Source organism: Mytilus edulis, chromosome 1, assembly GCF_963676685.1.
Source record: "Mytilus edulis chromosome 1, xbMytEdul2.2, whole genome shotgun sequence".
Classification (NCBI taxonomy): Eukaryota; Metazoa; Mollusca; class Bivalvia; order Mytilida; family Mytilidae; genus Mytilus; species Mytilus edulis.
Genome location: NC_092344.1, coordinates 88,363,614 through 88,383,263, shown reverse-complemented (window position 1 = coordinate 88,383,263; position 19,650 = coordinate 88,363,614). Strand labels below are relative to the sequence as shown.

General features: G+C 33.2%; 1 protein-coding gene across 2 annotated transcripts in view; it reads left to right on the top strand.

The window, feature by feature from the left end:
* The first annotated feature begins 303 nt into the window (after window positions 1–303).
* LOC139493937 (RING1 and YY1-binding protein B-like) overlaps window positions 304–19,650 on the top strand; it is a 36,750-nt gene continuing 17,403 nt past the window's right edge. For both annotated transcript variants that reach the window (XR_011657103.1, XM_071282112.1), the window contains exons 1-2: window positions 304–452; window positions 12,150–12,269. Coding sequence is in view for 1 of the 2 variants with exons in the window: in XM_071282112.1 (XP_071138213.1) it covers window positions 427–452; window positions 12,150–12,269 (146 nt within the window). In the remaining variant the exon portion in view is untranslated. The remainder of the gene's footprint in view (window positions 453–12,149; window positions 12,270–19,650) is intronic.

Below are 19,650 nucleotides of genomic sequence, written 5' to 3'. Positions count from 1 at the left end.
TAGAAAGTGGGGCGAGTTTGTGAAAAAGTGGGGCGATTAGGTGTGGGGCGATTTGCCAGTGGGGCGATTTGTCATGGATTCTTTCCAAAAAATCCTTTTTTATCTTTTATTTTCAATTGTTTTCACGTATTTCTGTGTAATATTAATATATTGAGAAGAAATACTATCCATTTACTTCACATTTCTAGTTTAGTAATGCATATAAATTAATTATAACCAGTGACTGGTGCGACTAGCAATATTTTATTAATTCGGGTCCATCGGACATAATTTTTCACCTTCATGTTTTCCCGCGACGAATAGATTTTTAATGGGTTTCTTCGATTGGCTGAAGTTGTCACATGAATATTTCCTCGCCATTTTAATAACATTTACCACAGCAGACAGCAGTATTTCTTATATTTTAAGCTTTTTAAATGACTTTAAATGGATGAAACTCGACCTACGAACAGGTATAAATTCCAGAAAACTTTCTGAATGGAAGTTGCTTCTCAAACAATCGCAATTTCTACCACGATCTCACCCTCTCCACGTTTATGTCCATTGTTATTGTTTTGACAATTATACAGAATTGTAAATTTCTGAATTAGTAAAAGATATCTTTACTTATAATGTGACATGTTGATATCTGCTTGAGTCGAAAAATAGTCTCAATCTGCAAGCTGATCATTCTGTCTTTACGTTATCACTTGAACACTGGTTGTAAGAGTTGTAATGGGGGTCCCTTCTTTAGTTTCAGTAAACCATCAACATACTGATGTTTACTTTTCTTCATAGTAGTGTTGTAGACCTTGAGATATAAAGGTAGTCTCAATCGGTTAGAGTGCTACCTTTAGATCCCGTGATTAAGGGTTTGAATCCCGCTGGCACCATCCATGGATTTTTTACAACTATGGTGCTGCAAGCATCTGCTACTAGTACAAATAGTGTACATAGAATATTGCCTGGCAATTCAATGTTAGATATGATATGGTCATGAGGTTTGACTAGCGGGGTCTAGGTGACATCTAGGGAACTGGTTTCCGAGTAGAAGTCTCAAGGTTGTACAGTAGTGGACCTGTGAGTTGCTGCTACACAATGTATGGATGGTTCACAGACTGTAAAAAGAAAAGGAGGAAGAGTGTTGTAGACCTTGAGATATAACGGTAGTCTTATCTAGTTGAGTTGGGAAAGATCTTCTTTTGACTCTATTGTTTAGAGTGTTACCTTTAGATCCTGAGATTGAGGGTTTGAATCCCGACAGAGCGAGGGCTGTAAAGCCAGTCAAGGTCGTTACAACTTCCATCAGTCTGCCTTCACAACAAAACACAGTAAAAATTCTTCTCAAATGACGTAAATGTAATTTTTCGGTTCATGATGACGATAAAATGTTCTCTGAGAGGATAAAAAAATCAACTGATTTTGACTAATCATGTTAAATTTTCCTCCAGAATTAATAGTAAGGAAAATCATTTGAGACCTCTGACGGTAAAGAGCATTTTAACCCTTGTTTAATACTACAACCTACAAAAGCTGCTGTCAATATCAGTCCTGAATATGTGTCTTTCTGAAAACTTTTTCACAATCATGCAGTTTCCACACGTTTAATATGTTACAATATTTATGGTGATTCAGGGGTCAAAATTAACTTATAAAGGCCAGTAGCCAGCTGGGCCAGTGATCTGGAAGGATTTTTTCTCTATGTGCCCAGGGCCCCTCAAAATTAAATTCAAGGGGCCATTTCAAAAAATAATGGGCCATGTTGTCAAATGAATGGGCCATTTGAATTGACTACAGTGAAAAAAGTAAAAAGTGTATATCTCGGCAAAGAGATGGTGGTACTTCCCTTTATGATTTTAAATAATATTATAGATATTGTGCCTGTGATTTTGTTATTTCAATTCAACAAAGAATGTAAAATAATTTCTTCCAAACCAGATAATATTTAAGATATCCTTTATTTACAATGTTTCTACAACTGCTACTGTTGTCTTGTTCATGTGCATGGTTTTTTTTACATTAAATTTGGGTCTTCGTCGATACCATACTTATTCCCGACGTTCCGTATTAGAGGACGTATTAGGCATTTCCTCTGCACTTCTTGTATTATTATTATTTCATCACGATGACAACAATAACAGTAAAGAGTATCATTAATTGATAAAACAAAACAACAATTCGCTGAAGGCATTTTTACAAAATGTTAAAACAAGCCAAAGACCAAAAAATGACAAGGACAGTTAGTCGCCTTTTATGGAGACAAAAACTATATTCATAAAAAGGCTTTGGGGTTTTTCAACGAAAAAGTAGCAAGCTGAACTAAGTTAAAAGATAATAATTAGAGACAAATCTCGTCTGTACTAGCCAAATTTTACAAATTTAAGGTTGTAAAAAATCATATCATGAATGATGGTTAATTACGTTTTTTTGGGTAATCAGTTACACCCATGGTTCTATTATTTCCATAGGAAAACACCCGAGATGTCCCAAAAATATATAGGTGCTCCTATCATTGGAGGAACATTACACAGTTGTGTACATACACACATGGCGGCACGGAACACGATCGGAAATCCATTTGACGATATCTAAACGTATCGAAACGAAGTGAAAAATATCGTGCGCCACGTGGGCGCTTACATAAGTCACTCTATGCGCCATTTCTGGTCGATATGCGCTATAGGCGCAGGGCGCTCGACTTTCCCGATCACTGCTGGGCTACTAGACTTGAAAATCAGTAAAAGTTAGTAGCCCACTTTAATTTCACTGGTGAAGCGTGTTGAACTTGCAAGGGGGGGGGGGGGGGTTTTGGGGCATTACATCCCCCCCCCCCCAAGAAAATTAAATTTTAGACTCAAAATCCTGCATTCTGAGCATACCTGGAGATGATTTAGATGCTTGGGAAAATGTCAATTTTTTGTTTTTTAGCTCACCTGGCCCAAAGGGCCAAGTGAGCTTTTCTCATCACTTGGCGTCTGGCGTCGTTAACTTTTACATAAATCTTCTCCTCTGAAACTACTTGGCCAAATTAATCCAAACTTGGCCACAATCATCATTAGGGTATCTTGTTTAAAAAATGTGTGACGTGACCCCGCCAACCAACCAAGATGGCTGACATGGCTAAAAATAGAACATAGGGGTAAAATGCAGTTTTTGGCTTATAACTCAAAAACCAAAGCATTTAGAACAAATCTGCCTGAGGTAAAATTGTTTATCAGGTCAGGACCTCTCTGCCTTGAAATTTTCGGATGAATTGGACAACCCGTTGTTGGGTTGCTGCCCCTGAATTAGTTATTTTAAGGAAATTTTGCTGTTTTTGGTTATTATCTTGAATATTATTATAGATAGAGATAAACTGTAAACAGCAATAATGTTCAGCAAAGTAAGATTTACAAATAAGTCAACATGACCGAAATGGTCAGTTGACCCCTTTAGGAGTTATTGCCCTTTATAGTCAATTTTTAACCATTTTTCGTAAATCTTAGTAATCTATTACAAAAATCTTCTCTGAAACTACTTGGCTAAATTAATCCAAACTTGGCCACAATCATCTTTGGGGTATGTAGTTTAAAAAATGTGTGGCGTGACCCGGCCAACCAACCAAGATGGCCACCATGGTTTAAAATAGAACATAGGGGTGAAATGTAGATTTTGGCTTATAACTCTGAAACCAAAGCATTTAGAGCAAATCTGACATGGGGTAAAATTGTTCATCAAGTGAAAATCTATCAGCCTAGAAACTTCTAAATGAATAGGACAACCGGTTATTGGGTTGCTGCCCCGAAATAAGTAATTTGAAGGAAATTTTGCAGATTTTGGTTATCTCAATATCTTGAATATTATTATAGAAAGAGATAAACTATAAACAGCGATAATGTTCAGCAAAGTAAGATCTACAAATAAGTCAACATGACCAAAATTATCAGTTGACCCCTTACGGAGTTATTGCCCTTTATAGTCAATTTTGACCAATTTTTCGTAAATTTTTGTAATCTTTTACAAAAATCTTCTCCTCTGAAACTCCTGGGCCAAATTTAACCAAACTTGGCCACAATCATTATTGGGGTATCTAGTTTAAAAATGTGTGGCGTGACCCGTCCAACCAACCAAGATGGCTGCCATGGCTTAATATAGAATATAGAGGGGAAATGTAGATTTTGGCTTATATCTCTGAAATCAAAGCATTTAGAGCAAATCTGACTGAGGTAAAATTGTTTATCAGGTCAAGATCTATCTGCCCTGAAATTTTCAGACAAATCAGACAACCTGTTGTAGGGTTGTTGCCCCTGAATACAAATGTAGGTATTTTAAGGAAATTTTGCTGTTTTTGGTTATTATCTTGAATATATTATAGATAGAGATAAACTGTAAACAGCAATAATGTTCAGCAAAGTAAGATGTACAAATAAGTCAACATGACCGAAATGGACAATATACCCCCTAAGGAGTCATTGTTCTTTTCTAGTCAATAATTAACAATTTTCATAAAATTTGTAAATTTTTATTAACATTTTCCACTGAAACTACTGGGCCAAGTTCATTATAGATAGAGATAATTGTAAGCAGCAAGACTGTTTAGTAAAGTAAGATGTACAAACACATCACCATCACCAGATCACCAAAACACAATTTTGTCATGAATCCATCTGCTTCCTTTGTTCAATTCACATAGACCAAGGTGAGCAACACAGGCTCTTTAGAGCCTCTAGTTTCAATTCACCACCTGGGCTACCACAACTGAGTAAAAATATCACCCAGGTCAATTTCTGGTCGCCATTGGCAACTGGGCGATTGTTATTTTTTTTTCCCTGTGTTTAACTGGAGATATAAAGGTAATCTAACTGGTACACATTAATCCAAAGATCCCAAGATTGCATGCATGGAATCCTGCTGGTAATATATTCATGTATTCTCACAAAACAACACTTGATAATAATTTCACAACAAAATTTACGCCAAATAAGCAATTTATAAAACATGTTCATGTTAAACTCAAAAGAACTCTAGATTTGTGTAAAATAATAGACTCGTGCAGTCATCGTTATTTTTCCTTGCAGTTTTTGTCTTTTTGAAAAGGGCAGGGTTACTTGTAAATGAGGCAGTATTTTCCCTAGAAAATGTTAGTTTTTATCCCCTACAATGTTAAAATGTATATACAAATGTATATTGTTGCAGGCCAGAACAGGAGGGAATAAAAAGAAAGAAAACAATGTCAGGGCTTCCAAAAAATATTTGAGCCAGCCAGACATTTTATATCAGATGGCCATCCTAATGATTGACATTAGGCCACGTTTTTTTTATTTGTTGGTTTACGGATCCGCCGACCCGATTTTGCCGATTTTCAGAATAAAAATAAAATTGACTTTTCATGCTTTTTATTCCCGCCGACCCTTATCAATGCAGTATCCCTGAAAAATAATTAAAATTTCTTTTTTTATAAAATAAAATGCATTAATCATTAACAAAGTTGACAACACTTTCTGTTGTGAAAAATAAAACTTCCATTTTACGTTTCTAAAAATAGACAAATCAATTATAACTGACCTTGAAATGTCTTTTGCGCAAATAATTTTGCGGAACGAAACCTGTGTTGAAAACCTATTACAAAAATAAGTTCATTTCCCTTATTTATCATCAGTCCGTAAGATGCATCATCTCAGAGAAATAGACTTGTCCAAATGTTGACAGGTGGAATAACATCAATTAAAGTACTGAATATTAACAAATCATTTGAAATTTTCTTGTTTCATATTATCAATCATTGGGATAAAAACCGGATTGCATGACAACTGATTAACCCGATATTGTCGTTTTTCCAGTGGACGAGTCTATTACGTTTTTCGACACGTGTGTTGAAACTTATTTTTGTACGACGTTTTTACATTTTTTTTTCTTTATCAGTTTTTGTAACTGAAGATCATTATTTACCAAGTTTTATGGAATTGATTGAGAGCTACGGGAATCTGTTTTTCTTGTTTGTGAAATGACGATTTAATTTCGTCTTTGTCCGTGCAACCCCTCTTTTTTACAGGAAGTTATTAAGGTTTATGTACCCTTCTGTAGCCATTTTTGTACGAATTTTTCAAACCTCAATTGTATCAAAACTAAAGATATAATAAATAATAGAGATAGGCCATTTAGTACATGTTCCAAGGGGAAACTTGATGCAAAGCATTATTTTTTACTGTTTCATTGCATTTGATAGAAAAAGAGGACTTTGTGGCAAATAAATCAAGATTTTTATAGAAAATCCACAGCCTTTAATACAGAGATTTTTGTTATAAAATTTGAAACATAAATTACTCACTTGATTTTCTATGATGTGCTAGTGTTTATTTTTTACAAAAAGTTCTAAGTAACCTGTAAATTCCAAAACACCTCGTGCTGAGTCATAAAAGTCGAGCGCACCCTAAAAGGTGTACTTGATTTTGCCCATATTTATACTTGTCTTAACCAATAACTACATTTATAAACTTGTTTTTAGGAAATCAATGCTAGCACTGCATGCAATAATCCTATATCTATCAGTCGCCAAATTGCCAAATATGAGAGTACAAGGATAAAGGCTGTGGATTTTCTATAAAAATCTTGATTTATTTGCCACAAAGTCCTCTTTTTCTATTAAATGCAATGGAACAGTAAAAAATAATGCTTTGCATCAAGTTTCCCCTTGGAATATGTACAAAATGGCCTATCTCTATTATTCGTTATATCTTTAGTTTTGATGCAATTGAAGTTTGAAAAGTTCGTACAAAAATGGCTACAGAAGGGTACATAAACCTTAAGGTTCATCATAAGGAATTGAAAAATATGGCCGTGTTTACACCTCCAAAATTACTATGAGTACAGACAAACTGGTACATCCAGGAAAGTTTTAAGGCATGGCAGGAACTAGATATATAAAAGTTATATGAAGTCTACGTTTCAGAAAATTAAAAACTTACCTGGATTTTGATGTTCATTTTTTTCCAGTCTGCAGAAGATAGCAAAATAAACAAACACCCGAGTTTCATTTGATACGGTCCACTCAGTTACACAGTTTAAACCTGTTAAATCACCTATTGTTTACAGGTGTCTATTGTCCATCTATTGTCCATTTAAATCAATACTACTCACAACATTGATTATATGAGGGGAGCTTCTCAATCGTTTTCACTACTTAGTTAATTTTTGCACCTTCTGCAGGAACGAAAAAAAATGGATAGCAAAATCTAGAAAAGTTTATAATTTTCTGAAACATAAAATGCATTTAAAATTTATATATCTAGTTCCTGCCATCCCTTAAAACTGTTGCAGGTGTATAGGTTAGTCTGTACTCAGAGTAAAATTTGGGGTGTAAATACGGCCATTTTAGCAAAAAGGTTATGATGAACCTTAAACGATGTCCTGCGATGTTCATGATCACTGATCAATAATATTTCATCCAACGAAATGTTAAGAAATGATTACAAAACAGCAAATAAGACAAACATTTTGTTAAATAAGGTGAAATATATATTTATTTTGCATATTTTTCTGTTTTGAAAGATATTTTTTTTCTTTTTTTTTCCGACCGACCGACCCGACTTTTTTATGAGAAAAATCCGTAAACCAACAAATTAAAAAACCGTGGCCTTAGATTAAAAAAAAAGGATATTAAACTTTACTTTGATATGAATTTGATGTTCTGACGTAAACGGTTAAATTGGCAGTGCATCATTCGAAGCGTGCACATCGATGTGCTCATATCCGCCTTAGACTCTTAATTTGTGTAAAATGATGTTGTCAAAAACTTTTTACTTTCGTTTTCAAATCACATTTTCTCAAACCGGATGTTGACTTGACAATGGTAAAACATAGACCAGAAACGGATACGTAAAATCCGTGTACGTTTACAAAGCACGACTGATTGAAGAAGCTCTTTCCACGTTATTTCTTCAACAAAATACTTGAAATGAACGTTAGATACAGCTATCAATGATAATTTTAGCATTTTTGAAAAAACTTAATTAAATTACCCACCTACGCACATGTGCACACATGTTCTAGTTTGTACATTTTGTACTACATAGTTCTGATGATTTTTCATTCAAAACCTTTTTAAATTTTTCATCAAATCATGTTTATAAACGTATTTCTTATAATTTTAATCATTTGGACTAAATCAAACTGCTGAAATGTAAGAAAATAACTTTGAATAGACATATAAAGCTATCAATTTATTCGATGTCCGATACTGAAAATAGTTTACCTGTCTTAATCATAATGTCACTTTTATGACCGGAAATGTGTGGATGTTATTAAAGGCAAAATGTTGGGTCAAAAAGATCGCGAATTATGTGAAAATGACCGTCTCTTAAGAAAGCCTTGAAAACTAGAAAGTAGATGACTGTTTCATGCTTTGCCCAGTCATTCTTTTACCGGACATTATACAAATGTCCGGAATATATGACCGTTTTGGAAGCCTTTGTGTGTAGATCAAGTTTATTCATATCAAAAACCAACACAAAATAATACACAAATTCATGCCAAAATATGTATAAAAAAAAATAACCACCTCATCCTTGTCCTCATGTTGGTTCAATTTGCTCAAGTATCAAAGGCCAGAATTGGTCAAGTTCTATGAAGTACCCATACAGATACCCATGAAAAAACATTTTCAGAGATTGGGTTAAAAAAAAACCTGGAAACTGAAACAGTTTAAAGTCCATGGACACTATTTATGACAGCTACATGCCAAAGTCTGCATAAGGAAACCGAAATCAAGCATAAGCTTTCACTGGATCATTTATTTGAATCTTGTCATGTATGCCCTCTTAACCATAAATTTCAAAAGAATTGCTTTAAAAAATATAATTCTGTAGAATAAGACATAATTAAAACAAACTAAGTTATCCATTACCACCCTTCAGTGTCATATAATATTGTATTAAACTCAATAAGCACATTATTTTATATGAATTTGAAGAAAACAAATATTTTTATATTATTTAAATCATAAACTTTTGCCTGGTGCGCCAAATGAGAGATTGTCCACTTTGATTTTATACATGACTTTTTTGTGGACATTATTATAATTCTAAATTAACATTTTATCTCTACTTTGATCCTCTTAAAAAGATCGTCCTTTAATGTATTATTATAATAGAGATATTTTGTCTGCTAACCCATGTTTTTAAAGAATATAATGCTCCACCGTATACATGTACATAAAAAGGAAAAAAAAGGAACCTTTTGTAGATTTTTAAAAATCGCTACAGAAGGTTCACTTTCCACCAATTCTCCCCGTTTGCTGTTGTACAATGTTATTAAATTTTGTAAGCCTCCCAAACAACTTAAAAACCTAGAAAACTGCTTCTTACATGTACATACAAATTGTCTTCTACATCGACATATGAAATGCATTGAAAATGTAGTTACATTGTAATATAGACCAACGCACTTCGGCATGACCACCATGTCACTTGGCGTTACTACCGGTACATGTATCTTCAAGATAGTGTCACAATGCCACCATTGCACTTCAGTGTCAAACTATCGTGACCATTGGCTTTGCAATTGAGTACCATAGTGGTTCAAAGTCCTACATACATGTATATATACATGTATATCATGACAATTTACTGACTAAGTTTGAATTTAGGAATGAGGGACCAAAACACGGTCTCAAAACAAGTATTTCTATTGTCAGGACACTAACTTGTATCAAAGTATTTTGATTGCTCTGAAATTGTACCAAAAGTTTTTATATGACCGCAAAAATTGAAAAGTTTTTGGCCGTATATTGGTATGCCGTTGGCGGTGTCATTGTTGTCGTTGTGGTCCAAAGACATTTGGTTTTCGCACTATAACTTTAGTATAAATAAATAGAAATCTATGAAATTTAAACACAAGGTTTTAAGTTTATGACTATAAAAGGAAGGTTGGCATTGATTTTGGGAGTTTTGGTCCCAACAGTTTGGAAATTAGGGGCCAAAAAGGGCCCAAATAAGCATTTTTCTTGGTTTTCGCACAATAACTTTAATATAAGTAACAGAAATCTATGAAATTTTCACATAAGGTTTATGACCCCAAAAGAAAGTTTGGGATTGATTTTAGGAGTTTTGGTCCCAACAGTTTAGGAATTAGGGGCCAAAAAATGGTCCCAAATAAGCATTTTTCTTGATTTTTGCACAATGATTTTAGTACATGTACATGTATAAGTAAATAGAAATCTATGAAATTTTAACACAAGGTTTATGACCACAAAAGGAAGGTTGGGATTGATTTTTGGGAGTTTTGGTCCCAACAGTTTAGGAATAAGGCTAAGGGGCCAAAAGAGTCCAAAATTAAACTTTGTTTGATTTCATCAACAAATGAATTATTGGGGTTCTACATGCCAAATCTAACCGTGTATTTAGATTCTTAATTATTGGTCCTGTTTTCAAATTGGTCTACATTAAGGTCCAAAGGGTCCAAAATCAAACTTAGTTTGATTTTAACAAAAATTGAATTCTTGGGGTTCTTTGATATGCTAAATCTATACATGTACTTCAGATTTTTGATTATGGGCCCAGTTTTCAAGTTGGTCCAAATCGGGGTCCAAAATTAACCTTTGTTTGATTTCAACAAAAATTGAATGTATGGGGTTCTTCAATGTGCTGAATCTAACCATGCATTTAGATTTTTAATATTTGGGCTCGGTTATCAAATTGGTCCACATTGAGGTCTAAAGGGTCTAAAATTGAACATTATTTGATTTCATCAAAAATTGAATTCTTGGGGTTCTATGATATGCTGAATCTAACCATGTATTTAGATTTTGGATATTGGACCATAAAAGGTTAATGTCCAATTTAAAATTTTTAAGTTTTTAAGTTTAAGTTCATAGACCACATTCATTCTGTGTCAGAAACCTATGTTGTGTCAACTATTTAATCACAATCCAAATTCAGAGCTGTATCAAGCTTAAATGTTGTGTCCATACTAGACTTGCCCCAACTGTTCAGGGTTCGACCTCTTGGGTGTATAAAGCTGCGTCCTGCGGAGCATCTGGTTAATACTTTAAATTCAAAGTTTTGGATAAATTTTGGGGGTATTTACCCGAAAGGTTCAGATTTTTAGCGAGACTTAGAGATACTACATTCCGTTGTCGTCATCGGCGTCGTCCACAAGTATTCACTCTGTGGTTAAAGTTTTTGACATTTTAATAACTTTTAAAAACTATCCTTGATTTCTACCAAACTTGGACAGAAGCTTGTTTATGCTCAAAAGCTTGTATCTAGAAGGAAATTTTGTTCAAATATTGTACCTGTTTTCTGTAATTTACTTATAAATGGATTTAGTTTTTCTTCCAGTTAATATTACATATACATGTATACAGTCTGCAGTTAAAGTTTTTAAAACATATATAAAATTCATAAACTGTCCTGGATTTATACCTAACTTGGGACAGAAGCTTCTAAAATCAAAAGATAGTATCGAGAGGAATCTTTTTATTATTTTTTTCCCTCATTTTTGTTGTGACTGCGATTAACAGCAAAAGTAGGCGAGACACTGGGTTTCACAGAACCCTTATGATTTTTTTTGGTTTCAGACAATAAATCATGTTTTAGTGTATTGATGTCTCTGAACTGTACCACATTTTAATCAAAATGTTATTTTTGTTGGAAAAGAGGGGAGGTTAAATAAATCTTATTTAAGTCTAAAATCACAAAATCACAAAAATAAATGCACACATACCGGTGGTCACAATATTTTTTGAATTTAACAGTATTGTGTCCATTTTTGCCCTAACTGTTAAGAAAAAAATTCAGGGTTGAACTTTGTGGTCGTATCCAGCTGTGTACAGTGAAGCAGTTAATTTTCTTTGTGCTTGTAGATATCGATTTGATATTATTATGGTACAATGTATATGGTTTTATCATTTTGTTCCAGTACCATTAATTTTTAACCTGTAGGGAACTATGTATTGCCATGTAATATTCTAAGAATGCTTGTTGCTAATTTATAAATCAATATTCTAAGAATGCTTGTTGCTAATTTATAAATCAATATTTAACCATGTTCTTGGTTTCTTTTATATCTGTGTACATGTATGTACAGGGTACTGGTGTAAAGCAGTATCTTTCAGATTGAAAGTTTTATACTACATGCATGTATAGTTTATTTGTTTACAATTAAACTTTTTATGGTTGGTTTTTTTTTTTTAGATCTAAGCGACAGAAGCCCCCTGAAGATGGATTTTGGGAGTGTAGTGTGTGTACTTACAGAAATTCCCCAGAAGCTTACAAATGTGATATGTGTGATATTCGTAAAGGAACTTCTACAAGGTAAATCTCCTGTAGTCCTAATGTACTTAAAACAGAAAATCCCCAGAAGCTTATAAATGTGAGATGTGTGATATTCATATTAATAAACAAATGATAAACATAGCTCTGGTTTTCCAAAAATTATAGCAACATGACCTCTACATGTATATACTTTGTTATAAAATAATGCAAGATAGCACCATGGTAGAAAATATAGCACCAGGTGCTTTAAGGCCCTGGGGAGAACACTCTTATATTTCATGTATTTAGTAAAATGAATAAAAATGAAACTTAATTGTTCTTGTAAGTTGCAAGGTTTATGCCTTTGGCTTTGATGCAACAATTCAGCTGTAAATTCTATATACATTTAAAAAAAAAAATCCTGTAATGAAGGATATCATTTAACATAACTTATACTTTCTTAACAGATTTTTTACAGCTATAATATTCAAAGTTTCATCTTACAGATAAGATCATGTAATTAAATTTTACTGTTCACAATCAAAAATTCACTGTTTGGGGGTCACTGAAATAAGTGTGGGTAATTAGAATGATAGTATGTATACTTAATTGGGTGATTTTTTTGGAAAAAAAAGAGGTATGATGCTATAGGTTGCACTTTGTAAATACAGCTGTTTCTCAAACCACACCTCTTTTGGGGAGATTTAGAATATTCATAGAAAATTAATTTTGTTTACATACTGGTTCCCAGTTATGCTCTCTGTGTTCCATCTCATAGAGACATAGCTTGGGAATGTTACCAGTAAAAATACATTTGCATATTGTTTACATTTAAATCAGTGGTAACCCTTCATTCGAGGTAGGGGTAGTTAAGAAAATTAGTGTTTATAGTTTAAACTCTGAAAAGTTCAGGGCATATAAACGTTGAAAATATGCTGCACAGCCCTATATTTTGACCTTTGAAAAAAATAGTAGTGCATATGAACTTTCAATTCTAGGATAAGATTTTTTTCAAAACTTCACAGTAAAAGTGGTACAGTTTTAGCCGTAAAAGGAGTTCCTATGGGAAATTGCATTGCCAATATTTACAGAAATGCAACCTATAACAAGTGATTTTCATGTCATTATCCCAGATTCAGTACAAGGTCATCACCTGACTTGACTGTTCATCCTATAAATATAGATGTTGGTTCTGATAATTTAAGCAACATACATGTACATGAACAATAAGTCCCTTGATCATACTAATTAAGTATTATATATATTTAAGGCTACAATAAAATTAAATTACTTAGTCTGAGTCTAGTGAGTTATGTGTGCTACTTTAATAGCTATACATAGGTGATTATTAAAGAAAGACAACTCTTAAAGCTTACTTTGAACATTTCTTAAAAAAAATTGGACTTGAATCAGCATGACCAGTAATTCCTTTGACTGCTTAAACTTTTTAAAAATTGCTTGTTTCTTAAAAAATTTCGATGGCGTTTAATTCCAAGTCTTGAATTCTTGCATTGGTGTTCTTTAATTTGCTGAACTTAACTGTGTATTAAGGGTTTTAACTTTGGGCCTCATTTTCGAATTGGTTTGCAGGAAGGTCCAAAGGGTCCAAATAATATTTTGGTTTAATTTTAATCAGAAATTATATATATGTTGTTCTTTGAATATGATGAATCAATTGTGTATCAATTTAGATTTTAGATTTTTTTGGCCTGTTTATCAAATTGGTCCACATTGAGGTTCAAAGGGTCCCCGATTAACTTTGTCTTCTTTTTAGCTCACCTGGCCCGAAGGGCCAAGTGAGCTTTTCCCATCACTTTGCGTCCGGCGTCCGTCGTCGTCGTCCGTCGTCGTTAACTTTTACAAAAATCTTCTCCTCTGAAACTACTGGGCCAAATTAAACCAAACTTGGCCACAATCATCATTGGGGTATCTAGTTTAAAAAATGTGTGGCGTGACCCGGCCAACCAACCAAGATGGCCGCCATGGCTAAAAATAGAACATAGGGGTAAAATGCAGTTTTTGGCTTATAACTCAAAAACCAAAGCATTTAGAGCAAATCTGACATGGGGTAAAATTGTTTATCAGGTCAAGATCTATCTGCCCTGAAATTTTCAGATGAATCGGACGACCTGTTGTTGGGTTGCTGCCCCTGAATTGGTAATTTTAAGGAAATTTTGCAGTTTTTGGTTATTATCTTGAATATTATTATAGATAGAGATAAACTGTAAACAGCAATAATGTTCAGCAAAGTAAGATTTACAAATAAGTCAACATGACCGAAAAGGTCAGTTGACCCCTTTAGGAGTTATTGCCCTTTATAGTCAATTTTTAACCATTTTTCGTAAATCTTAGTAATCTTTTACAAAAATCTTCTTCTCTGAAACTACTGGGCCAAATTAAACCATACTTGGCCACAATCACAATTGGGGTATCTAGTTTAAAAAATGTGTGGCGTGACCCGGCCAACCAACCAAGATGGCCGCCACAGCTAAAAATAGAACATAGGGGTAAAATTCAGTTTTTGGCTTATAACTCAAAAACAAAAGCATTTAGAGCAAATCTGACGGAGTAAAAATGATAATCAGGTCAAGATCTATCTGCCCTGAAATTTACAGATGAATCGGACAACCTGTTGTTGGGTTGCTGCCCCTGAATTGGTAATTTTAAGGAAATTTTGCTGTTTTTGGTTATTTATCTTGAATATTATTATAGATAGAGATAAACTGTAAACAGCAATAATGTTCAGCAAAGTAAGATTTACAAATAAGTCAACATGACTGAAATGGTCAGTTGACCCCTTTAGGAGTTATTGCCCTTTATAGTCAATTTTTAACCATTTTTTGTAAATCTTAGTAATCTATTACAAAAATCTTCTCCTCTGAAACCACTGTGCCAAATTAAACCAAACTTGGCCACAATCATCATTGGGGTATCTAGTTTAAAAAATGTGTGGCGTGACCAGGCCAACCAACCAAGATGGCCGCCACGGCTAAAAATAGAACATAGGGGTAAAATTCAGTTTTTGGCTTATAACTCAAAAATCAAAGCATTTAGAGCAAATCTGACATAAGTAAAAATGATTATCAGGTCAAGATCTATCTGCCCTGAAATTTTCAGATGAATCGGATGACCTGTTGTTGGGTTGCTGCCCCTGAATTGGTAATTTTAAGGAAATTTTGCTGTTTTTGGTTATTATCTTGAATATTATTATAGATAGAGATAAACTGTAAACAGCAATAATGTTCAGCAAAGTAAGATTTACAAATAAGTCAACATGACTGAAATGGTCAGTTGACCCCTTTAGGAGTTATTGCCCTTTATAGTCAATTTTGAACCATTTTTCGTAAATCTTAGTTATCTTTTACAAAAATCTTCTCCTCTGAAACTACTGGGCCAAGTTCATTATAGATAGAGATAATTGTAAGCAGCAAGAATGTTCAGTAAAGTAAGATTTACAAACACATCACCATCACCAAAACACAATTTTGTCATGAATCCATCTGCGTCCTTTGTTTAATATTCACATAGACCAAGGTGAGCGACACAGGCTCTTTGGAGCCTCTAGTTTTCTATTAATAGATTTTTTTTTACAAATATATAGTTCGCTATAAATTAGCTTTTCTAATTTTCATTCAGTTTGAGACATTAAAATCCCTAAAACTCAGTTTTGATGTTGTGCATGTACTGTTTATATGTTAATTGTCTTTTGTACACATTATGACATACACATGTACATGTAACTCAAGTGTAATCATGGTAATTAGGACTAAGTCTTTCAGATATGTACATGTTGTTGAACACCTGTCAAAAAAAAAGAAGGATAACAAAAATATCGACCTCCATGGAAAAGTCAAATGGGAAAGTCTATCAAATGGTGAAATAACAAGCTCATAAACACATCAACCTCATGATCATCATAAATTCTGACTTGGTATAGGAATTTTATTACGTAGAAAATGGGAAATTGAATTATTCCTTGCATGAAGTAGATATTCCTTTGTATTTCTCAGCACATGTATTTACTTTGTACAATGATGTATATCCACCCCATATTAGTTATTTTTCATTTGAATAGAGAAAAATATAAAATTTATATTAATGTTTTTATACGACAGCAAAATTTGAAAAAATTTTCGTCGTATATTGCTATCACGTTGGCGTCGTCGTCGTCCGAATACTTTTAGTTTTCGCACTCTAACTTTAGTAAAAGTGAATGGAAATCTATGAAATTTTAACACAAGGTTTATGACCACAAAAGGAAGGTTGGTATTGATTTTGGGAGTTTTGGTCCCAACATTATAGGAATTAGGGGCCAAAAAGGGCCCAAATAAGCATTTTCTTGGTTTTCGCACTATAACTTTAGTTTAAGTTAATAGAAATCTATGAAATTTTGACACAAGGTTTATGACCACAAAAGAACGGTTGGGATTGATTTTGGGAGTTTTGGTTTCAACAGTTTAGGAATTAGGGGCCAAAAAAGGGCCCAAATAAGCATTATTCTTGGTTTTCGCACAATAACTTTAGTTTAAGTAAATAGAAATCAATGAAATTTAAACACAATGTTAATGACTACAAAAGGAAGGTTGGTATTGATTTTGGGAGTTTAGGTCCCAACAGTTTAGGAATAAGGGGCCAAAAAGGGACCCAAATAAGCATTTTTCTTGGTTTTCGCACCATAACGTTAGTATAAGTAAATAGAAATCTATGAAATTTAAACACAAGGTTTATGACCATAAAAGGAAGGTTGGTATTGATTTTGGGAGTTTTGGTCCCAACAGAATAAGGGGCCCAAAGGGTCCAAAATTAAACTTTGTTTGATTTCATCAAAATTGAATAATTGGGGTTCTTTGATATGCGGAATCTAACTGTCATGACTGTGTTTGTAGATTCTTAACTTTTGGTCCCATTTTCAAATTGGTCTACATTAAGGTCCAAAGGGTCCAAAATTAAACTTAGTTTGATTTTGACAAAAAATGAATCAGTTAGGTTCTTTGATATGCTGAATCTAAAAATGTACTTAGATTCTTGATTATTGGCCCAGTTTTCAAGTTGGTCCAAATCGGGGTCCAAAATTAAACTTTGTTTGATTTCATCAAAAATTGAATAAATGGGGTTCTTTGATATACCAAATCTAACTGTGTATGTAGATTCTTCATTCTTGGTCCCGTTTTCAAATTGGTCTACACTAAAGTCCAAAGGGTCCAAAATTAAACTTAGTCTGATTTTAACAAAAATTGAAATCTTGGGGTTCTTTGATATGCTGAATCCAAAAATGTACTTAGATTTTTATACGACCGCAAAATTTGAAAAAATTTTCATCGTATATTGCTATCACGTTGGCGTCGTCGTCGTCGTCTGAATACTTTTAGTTTTCGCACTCTAACTTTAGTAAAAGTGAATGGAAATCTATGAAATTTTAACACAAGGTTTATGACCACAAAAGGAAGGTTGGTATTGATTTTGGGAGTTTTGGTTCCAACATTTTAGGAATTAGGGGCCAAAAAGGGCCCAAATAAGCATTTTCTTGGTTTTCGCTCTATAACTTTAGTTTAAGTTAATAGAAATCTATGAAATTTTGACACAAGGTTTATGACCACAAAAGAACGGTTGGGATTGATTTTGGGAGTTTTGGTTTCAACAGTTTAGGAATTAGGGGCCAAAAAAGGGCCCAAATAAGCATTATTCTTGGTTTTCGCACAATAACTTTAGTTTAAGTAAATAGAAATCTATGAAATTTAAACACAAGGTTTATGACCATAAAAGGAAGGTTGGTATTGATTTTGGGAGTTTTGGTCCCAACAGAATAAGGGGCCCAAAGGGTCCAAAATTAAACTTTGTTTGATTTCATCAAAATTGAATAATTGGGGTTCTTTGATATGCCGAATCTAACTGTCATAACTGTGTATGTAGATTCTTAACTTTTGGTCCCGTTTTCAAATTGGTCTACATTAAGGTCCAAAGGGTCCAAAATTAAACTTAGTTTGATTTTGACAAAAAATGAATCAGTTAGGTTCTTTGATATGCTGAATCTAAAAATGTACTTATATTCTTGATTATTGGCCCAGTTTTCAAGTTGGTCCAAATCGGGGTCCAAAATTAAACTTTGTTTGATTTCATCAAAAATTGAATAAATGGGGTTCTTTGATATACCAAATCTAACTGTGTATGTAAATTCTTCATTTTTGGTCCTGTTTTCAAATTGGTCTACACTAAAGTCCAAAGGGTCCAAAATTAAACTTAGTCTGATTTTAACAAAAATTGAAATGCTGAATCCAAAAATGTACTTAGATTTTTTATTATGGGCCCAGTTTTCAAGTTGGTCCAAATCAGGATCTAAAATTATTATATTAAGTATTGTGCAATAGCAAGTCTTTTCAATTGCACAGTATTGCGCAATGGCAAGAAATATCTAATTGCACAATATTGTGAAATAGCAATTTTTTTTTTTAATTAGAGTTATCTTTCTTTGTCCAGAATAGTAAGCAAGAAATATCTAATTGCAAAATATTGTGCAATAGCAAGATTTTTTTTAATTGGAGTTATCTTTCTTTGTCCAGAATCAACTTAAATCTTTGTTATATACAATATACAATGTATATTCACTTTTTACTACCAACTGATAAATTAAAATAATCTTTACCATTCAGTGATAACAAGCAGTTTTTTTACATCTTAATATTTTATGATGTATTTAAAATGAGTAGTTATTGTTGCAAACTCCATTAGAAATTTTAATTGAGATTAGTTTTGGAATAAGGGAAAGGGGGATGTGATTAAAAAAATTGGGTTCAATTTTTCTCATTTGAAATTTCATAAATAAAAAAGAAAATTTCTTCAAACATTTTTTTGAGAGGATTAATATTCAACAGCATAGTGAATTGCTCTAATAGAAAACAAATATTTTAAGTTCATTAGAACACATTCATTCTGTGTCAGAAACCTATGCTGTGTCAACTATTTAATCACAATCCAAATTTAGAGCTGAATCCAGCTTGAATGTTGTGTCCATACTTGCCCCAACCGTTCAGGGTTCAACCTCTGCGGTCGTATAAAGCTACGCCCTGCGGAGCATCTGGTTTACAAACTATAATTTCTTACCATTTTTTGGAAGACAAAAGTAATGGAATTGCTCAAATGTTAAGTGCAAGAATACTATAGCATGGCATGTGTACTGAAACTATTGACCTGTAAAAAATAATAATTAAGGCATTATGTTTCTACAGTTGTCTAGAAGCTTATAAATGTGATATGTGTGATATTCATATTAATAAATTCCAAAAATGATAGCAACATATTGACCTGTAAAAAATAATAATTAAGGCATTATGTTTCTACAGTTGTCTAGAAGCTTATAAATGTGATATGTGTGATATTCATATTAATAAATTCCAAAAATGATAGCAACATGACCCCTACATGTATATACTCTGTTATAAAATAA